Source organism: Temnothorax nylanderi, unplaced genomic scaffold, assembly GCF_030848795.1.
Source record: "Temnothorax nylanderi isolate EJ_2023f unplaced genomic scaffold, tnyl_v1.0 TNYL_tig0164_pilon, whole genome shotgun sequence".
NCBI classification, from domain to species: Eukaryota; Metazoa; Arthropoda; class Insecta; order Hymenoptera; family Formicidae; genus Temnothorax; species Temnothorax nylanderi.
In genome coordinates this window covers 1-7,664 of record NW_027249226.1, presented here as the reverse complement: position 1 = coordinate 7,664, position 7,664 = coordinate 1, and the positions used below count along the sequence as shown (strand labels likewise).

The 7,664-nt window shown below is 39.5% G+C and overlaps 1 protein-coding gene across 1 annotated transcript; it reads left to right on the top strand.

Annotated features, from left to right (window-relative positions):
* The first annotated feature begins 3,220 nt into the window (after positions 1-3,220).
* LOC139777824 (sodium/hydrogen exchanger 9B1) lies at positions 3,221-7,163 on the top strand. Its single transcript, XM_071715459.1, has 8 exons — positions 3,221-3,321; positions 3,493-4,101; positions 4,398-4,573; positions 5,022-5,140; positions 5,435-5,596; positions 5,985-6,131; positions 6,592-6,693; positions 6,803-7,163. The coding sequence occupies exons 1-8, from the start codon at positions 3,239-3,241 to the stop codon at positions 7,109-7,111; spliced, it is 1,707 nt and encodes a 568-aa protein (XP_071571560.1). The 5' UTR covers positions 3,221-3,238; the 3' UTR covers positions 7,112-7,163.
* The last annotated feature ends 501 nt before the right edge of the window (positions 7,164-7,664 follow it).

Below are 7,664 nucleotides of genomic sequence, written 5' to 3'. Positions count from 1 at the left end.
AGATCGCATATGTGATTCCGCAAACGAAACTCGCGTACAATCGGCGAGTCGATTCCGATTCCTCCCTTTTTTTTCCGGCCACGATTGTCTCTCACTCAAGCGAAACCGAGCGGGCCAATCAGAATTTCGGCACGATCACGGCGAGCATCGCTCGCGAACTGAATATTCTCAGTATTCTCACGGGGGTGGAAGCGTCAAGTGGAAGTGAACCACGGGCGCTGGAGAGGGTAAATGGGGCAAGAGGGGTCGGGAGAATGCGCGGCGTAGGAGAGAAACGGCGGGGCGGGCGCGAAGGGAGGTTGGCGATGTTGCGAGGGGGATGGACGATGCTACTGCCGCGCGCAGAGATCGCCGGGTTAGTCGAATAGTTGAGTTTTACGATTAATTTAATTTTTTTTTTATTTAAATTTTTTGAATAGCCGAAACATCTTCGCAGCTAATCACTCGCGTTACGAGAATCGTAACATATAATTCTTTTAGGTGTAATATGTTCTCAACAAGAATGTAAGACTGAAAATTTACAAATAAATGAAAATCTAAAGAGTTTTATTATACTTTAAAGATGACAAAATCTTATTTGTCTATGTGTATCTAATTTAAATCAAATTACATTTAAAATATTTTAATTGTAATATTAGACGTTTCAAAGAGGTAAATATTGACGTCTAATAAAGTTTTCCTTAATTGATTACATGGATCAATGTGACCCCAATTAATATTCTTTCTTTATCTCTCTGTTTATTTTATTCCTTTTAATGAAAATCTAAAGATTTTCACAATGCTTTAGAAATGACAAAATCTTATTCTATGTGTAACCAATTTAAATCAAATTTGACATTAAAAATATTTCAATTTTAATATTAGACGATTAAAAAAGGTAAATATTAACTTCTAATAAAGTTTTCCTTAATTGGTCACGTAGGATCAATATTCCCCAATCAACATTTTTTCGTTATCTGTTTATTTTATTTCTTTTAGCACTTTTTAACATCTCTGAAACGAAACTAGATGTAAACTCTCTAAAAGTCGAAGAGTGAAATACAAGTGTAACGAAAATTGAAGATTGAGCCTGTGCACTTCCAGTGATTCGCCATTCTAAGAAGGAGTAAAATTGCGCTCTATAAGTTGGAGTAAAATCGTACTCTATTTAAGTGAATGGGCACTTTTTTTCGAGTACAATAGATCAATGTCCATAGGAATGAATTGTGTCTGCAATTTTGAGTGGAGAATTTATTTAACATTATGTTAGAGTCATTTATCAGTCGATCTTTAGTGAATCGTGATTTGCTATGGCTTTATTAGAATCGTGATTTGCTATAAGCTTTATTAGAGTGAGATCGTATTACTCTGGTAGAGTACCGCTCTAAAAATTTAAATGAAAAATTTACTCCTACCTTATGAGTGCCGCATTTATTTAAATTAGAGTGACAATCCCCTCTTTTGGAATGACTATTACAATCACTCTAATATATTAGTGACAAAACCACTTTATGAAATTTAAAAAGAATAATGTTGGAGATCCAAGCCCAAGGGGAATGAAAGAAGAACGAAGAATTTGCGCATATAAAATACAACGAACGGACTCACGCCACGAATTAAAGATTAAAAAGCGTACAATTTCGAATTGGACAAAAAAGCTATTTCGTAGAAAATATTGATTCGTAAAACGCTACGCAATAAGTAGCTAATAGCGAGCTTATCCGCAGACGCGACTCGAGCTGTCCAACTGCGTAAGCATAATTCACGAGTGAAACCGGGCCGCGATGAAGAACTTTAACCAAACGCCACGTCGTATGCCGCAAGCTGACGCCGAAAAAACTGGCAGTTTCAGGCCTCGTTTACTAATTCTCGCCCGCAACTGTAGAGCATGGTTCGCTCCTCGGCCATTCAGCCGTCATCCTCCACTAAAGCGGCAAATTTCAGGGGCTCTAAAAATTCGCGGTGCGATCACAAGCGCGACCTACATTAATGTAACTCGATTCTAGATACGAAGGCTGCTTCCGCAGGCTATTTTCCCGCGGAATATGCGTAATTTTTTTCGATTTGCCATTGCTGCCGACGATGAAAAATCGCGGTGCGCTAAAATTACTTCTCCACACGGCTCGAATCGATCACGAATCGTCGAAGAGAGGGATGGGCGCGCGTGCCTCACTTTACGTGATAAAATCGCTCATTTAGTATCGACGGGGCGGATTAAACTCTCGTGATACGACGAGAGAGGAATCAATCGTGAGCGAAATAATCGCGGCGATTATATTCGGATCTGCCGTAATACTTTGCGACAAAAAGCGGGACAAACTCCCGGCCAGCCGAACGTAAATTATACGCTTTAACCGGGAATATTTCATAAGACGATGCGTACCTGGAATTATTCAATATCCGCGGAATCCTTTGAAGCCCTTCGCCGAACTGTCGGTTGCCCCCCTTTAAAAGCATCTCTCGTTTTCTCCCGCTCGCCCTCCCCTATCCGTCTATCACGTCTATCCCGCTCTTCTCCACGGCGCTTCTCTTTCTATTTCACGGAGTATGTACCTCGATGACCCCGTCACCGAAAAAGGGATATTGCGCCGGGCGCGTAGAAATGCGAATATTTCATGGAGAAAACCGTCTCGATTATGGAATAAATTAAAGAACGAGTACATCGTTGGTAATAGCTTCTATTTGCATTTAGAGATGAGACTGCCGCCCGCCGTATGCGTCCGAGAGAAAGTAACGGAGATATCCTCGAGGATTTTAGCCGACGATCAAGCAGACAACTCAACGCAACGTGATACAGCAAGAAGTTGGTAAAATATATTTTTTATAGAATTTTATATATATATATAGTAGGTATACATAAATTCCTAAAGAATCTATATTTTAACACAAAATATACATCTGACAAGACATAGTCCACTTTATTTCCTTCGATGTTTAATATCTACCTGGAACTACTTTTACTTTTAAATTTAATTCAAACGTGAAGATAGCAATTTTAACGCAACACTTAAATCTTAAAATATATAAGAAGAGTGAATATGTCTCTGTTCAGTCTGTTCGTACTTTGTAGTGCGAAATTGGTTAGAGCAGATCGGAATTGTACATGTGTCATGCGCTTTCAAAGGCGAATTTATAACACTCCGTTAGATTCATACATTAGTGCATGTAATAGAACCAATAAGGGATTCAATCTCAAGAACAGTTTGATGAACACAAGTCGTATTGGTGCAAATAGATAAAGCGGACGCTATTGTATCGTATGCAATCTATTCCTGAAGATGAACCAACCGCATCCACCTCCACAGATGCGCGAGCACCGAATAATAAACAGATACGAGAGAAGTAAGCGAATCGATATGCGACCGATACTCTAACATCCTAATATCATTATACCTAGTGTAATCGGCAACAGCAACGCTCGAATCAAAACCATTTCCATTTAGCTGAGCAATCACACGCATTGATACTAAATTATAGAGTCATTGAATTGATACGTAGAATTGCGCGTCCTAGATCGATCGAGATAGCGGAGGTAGAAGACGAGGACGAGGAACACGATGACAACACCTGTTGTCACCGTGCGACTTTCTGCAATCCGGTGTTACGAGAGATTCTCGTGACCAACGTGATCTCCACGTGTTTCGAGCTACAGCTGACATGGGCGGACCTCTTCTGGCTCGCGACCGTGTGCGGCATGACCCTGCTGGCCTGGGTCGTTTTGTACTTCCTGCTGGGTGACATGGTACTACCCGGCGGCAGCATATTTGGCCTGCTCGTCCTCGTAGTACTTTCCTACGCGCTCGGCTGGACCCTCGCCTGCATTCCGCGGCTGCATCTTCCGCCTGTCTTCGGCATGCTTCTCGCCGGTATAATACTACGTAATACCGACGTGTACAATATACACGATATGCTCGGGCCGGGCACGACGTCCAAGATCAGGACCTTCTGCCTGACCTTCATCATGGTACGTGCCGGCCTGCAGCTGACGACGACCGCGCTGAGGGCGCATCCCGTGTTTGTGATGATCCTGGCCCTCGTCCCGTGCACCGTCGAGACGTTGGCCGTCACCGTCTCGTGTAAATATCTTCTCGAATTCCCGTGGAATTGGTCCTTCATGACGGGGTAAGGCAATTTACCAATCCATTAGGGTATTCACGAAAATCCGCGAATAATGGAAATTCTTATTCAGCAGAAAATCAAATTCTAAACGCACGCAAAATTTAGTTATATGTATACTTGTTGATAATCGCCAATTTAAAATATTTTATTGGGTATACTTTGATGAAAAATAATTTCATAAACAGAGCATTGTTATAATATAAAAAACTTAAGATGCAGTAATGTAGACTAACGATTGTAAGATTATGTCATCGCAAAAATATAAGGATGTTTTATGCAGTAAATAAATTCTCTTCAAGGGCAATTGTGGCCTGCATGTCTCCTGTAGTAACGGTCAACTGCCTCCTCACCTTATCCGAACAGGGTTACGGAGAAGACAAAGGACTCGCCAGCTTGTTGTGTACCGCGGCGTCTATCGACGATGTCCACATCGTGTCTTTGTTCTCCATCTGCTTCTCTTTCGTTTTTAGCAACGGTATACAGAAATCGTAAGAAACCCGTAACGGTGCATCGGCATTCACATAGCTTCCTATCTTGCTCCTTTGAGGGCGGAAGATTTCTCGCGCGGAAAAGGAATATTTCAAATTTTTCAACGGGAAACACAAACTGTCAATAAGAATTCGATAAAAGTGGACGTAGAGTTGTATTTTTGTATTAATTTATATTTAGACTGTATAACTCCGAAAGAGGAGAATTAAGTCGCTGCAATAGTGAGCTGTATATATCTTTAAGAGATCATATTGCGATACTTTTCCCTGAGTGAATTACGGTATTAATGCGGTAAATATTTCATAACTCCCATGACTAATACATTAGCGGTTTGCATCGTCGACGAGCATCGCGAGCTTGGCGAGCGAGCTATATAAAAAAAAAGTATAAACGTACAAAGAGCTTTCCATAAAGCGAGCCATACATCTTCCTAGATGACGGCAGAACAGAATGGTGGTCCTATATCCCCGGCGGGATTCGAGATTTCCTCCTGGGACTTATAATGGGAATTATCTTGGGCTTTGCCCTGGTCTTTTTCCCTCATCGCAATCACGTAGGTACTTTATTCATTTCCTCGCGTACGTCCGAGTGCGCGCGATATTCGGGTCACGTATCGCGAGGGCACGTTTCGTGTAATCTGAACTAACAAGAGCGGACTTATTAACGCCTTTTTGCTGATGTTTTATTAAAATATCGCTCACGTCGCGGCGCGCGAATATAAAGTTTACGGAAGACTGAAGAACTTAATATTCTTCCATTCGATTGTAATGATAAATATTCTTAGCCGTTCCGCAATTTAATTTATTCACCGTACCTTAAAAGCGTAATCCTTTCTTTTGTGTCGCAGAAATACGCGACGTGGTATCGCATCGGTGGCTTAGCTCTCGCATCTTTAATGTGCACCACAGCAGCATCGAGACTGGCGGTCACAGGTGGAGGATATCTCGCCACTATTATACTATCGTTCATAGCCGTTCACGGATGGCGAATTTTAACGATTTCGTATGATGTAAGTGAGCGAATACGTAACAAATGCGTCATAGATATATGAAATCTGTTAGAATTCATTTTTCGGAATTTTCTCGTCACACACACACTGCACTGCTATAATATATATAATTCAAATTATGCTCAATTTGAGTCATTTTTAATCATTCCTATAAGTCATCTACTCATTATGTCGTTAATTTAACTAAACCAATGGAATATTAAAATAATACTGTTTTGTCTTAATATAATAAATTTCGACACAACAAAATGTCATTTAACTCAAAGTATTGATTTTATCCTTTAATATTTAACAACTGTTAATTCGTGACGTCTCTGTTCTTTGTTAAAAATTAGAGTTCCATTTTGTGTAAAAAAATTTAATTTCGATTATTCTCTTTATGTTGCAGACGACACCCTTTCACAAGGCGTTTCATTTTCTATGGCATTTCGTGCAACCGATTTTAGGAGGCGTGATTGGCGCCGATATTGATTTTAGAAACTGGGCTATATCCAGATTCGGACTTTACCTCGCTTGTGTACTCATGGGAATATCTGTAAGTTATGTCAAGACATGAGAATTGAGTTGTAGCGAATTCGATTGGACGCATTAGTGCGCATTGCTGCACATTAAAGCCGTCGTATACAAATTGAGTAAAGATGTATGTTTAATACAAATGTATATAAACGAGTTAAATAAATCCTCAATACACTTTAAAATATGTATTGGGCGTTTTATCAGTCGAGATACTTGCACTTTACTTTTAGATTAGAACAGTGTACAGCGGCTTATACGCAACTAATGCGTTCAACCAAATTTATAAAAATGATTAATTTTAAAGAGTAAAAAGTAACGCGAGTAAAAAATTGAATGTATAGCTTTATTTCACTGTACTTCAAAATAAAACTTAGAGATTAATTTTCTCGCATTGCCTTTCTGCCATATTATCTATATCTCATCAAATAAACACATTCCTAATAATCCTATACAAATTTTATACAATTCTCCAAGTTTAGGTGCGCAGTACTACCGCCTTTTTAACGACAATCCGAATGCCTTTTACATGGAAAGAACGACTCTTCGTCGCAATAGCTTGGGTACCGAAAGGAACTTTACAGGTAAAAGAAGCATTTAATTTTTTTAATTCCCAGTATATTCCCATGAACTCTGTCTGTCGAAGATCAGTGAAATTAACAGTTCGATGAATGTCGATATTTTAAAAATTAGGCGGCGTTAGCGCCGATGGCGTTTGAGCGTGCCAGAAAGGAAGGCGACCCCACGAAAATAGAATTAGCTCTCGACGTGGTGAGGATATCTGTAATTGCCATAGTATTTCTAGCGCCACTTGGAGCAATCGGCATGATGACCAGCGGTCCCTATCTCTTGAACAAGATCAGTATCGAGGAGCACCAAAGGGAGCGGGAATTGAGCTATATGCGCATTGTCGCTCTGCAACCTGTTAGAACGCGTAAAAAAACAAAGAAACCAGCCCACCCAGATACCGTTAAGACTCTCTCGCCAATAAAATCGACTTAGCAGCATTAAATGTAGATCATGCCACTCGTTAAATACATTGACATCTTCGAAACATTTCGCTTTTATTTCTTATGACATAATTCAAACAAAAAATATAAATAAAAAGAGTGACATTAAAATTTGAAATACATATTTATTATAAAAAAGGAAAAAAGTCGAAAGTTTAAATTATTAAATTTTATTCATCGTTGCCTCTTCTTCTGGCATCGCCGATTGATTGTCTTGCTGGGCGATTATTTTGTATTATAAGCGACTATCGTTGCAGAGATTAGGTATGTATTTCGTTTTATTGTTGTATTTGTTTGATTTACCAAGAACTTGAAAGATTTGAAAAAGTTATAGTACTAAACTTTTTTCATATATTCGAAGTAATTTAATGTATATACTCGTATATATATATAGTAATTCGATCGTATAATTATTTAGTTGCGTATTACATTTTAAAGATCATATTACTCGTGTTGGGTGTAAAATACACTCCAGTCTTATTACTAAACTTCCCTTTTTTGCCAACGAGTCCCGGTCTCCCCTAATGTATAATGGGATTAACTTG

What these genes read in the sequence shown, in the direction of transcription:
- LOC139777824 (XM_071715459.1), top strand. Translation starts at nt 3,239, where the DNA reads ATGCAATCTATTCCTGAAGATGAACCAACCGCATCCACCTCCACAGAT. An exon ending in GTGTACTCATGGGAATATCT is followed by an intron (nt 6,132 to 6,591) that starts GTAAGTTATGTC and finishes CTCCAAGTTTAG; the next exon opens with GTGCGCAGTACTACCGCCTT. An exon ending in TACCGAAAGGAACTTTACAG is followed by an intron (nt 6,694 to 6,802) that starts GTAAAAGAAGCA and finishes TTTAAAAATTAG; the next exon opens with GCGGCGTTAGCGCCGATGGC.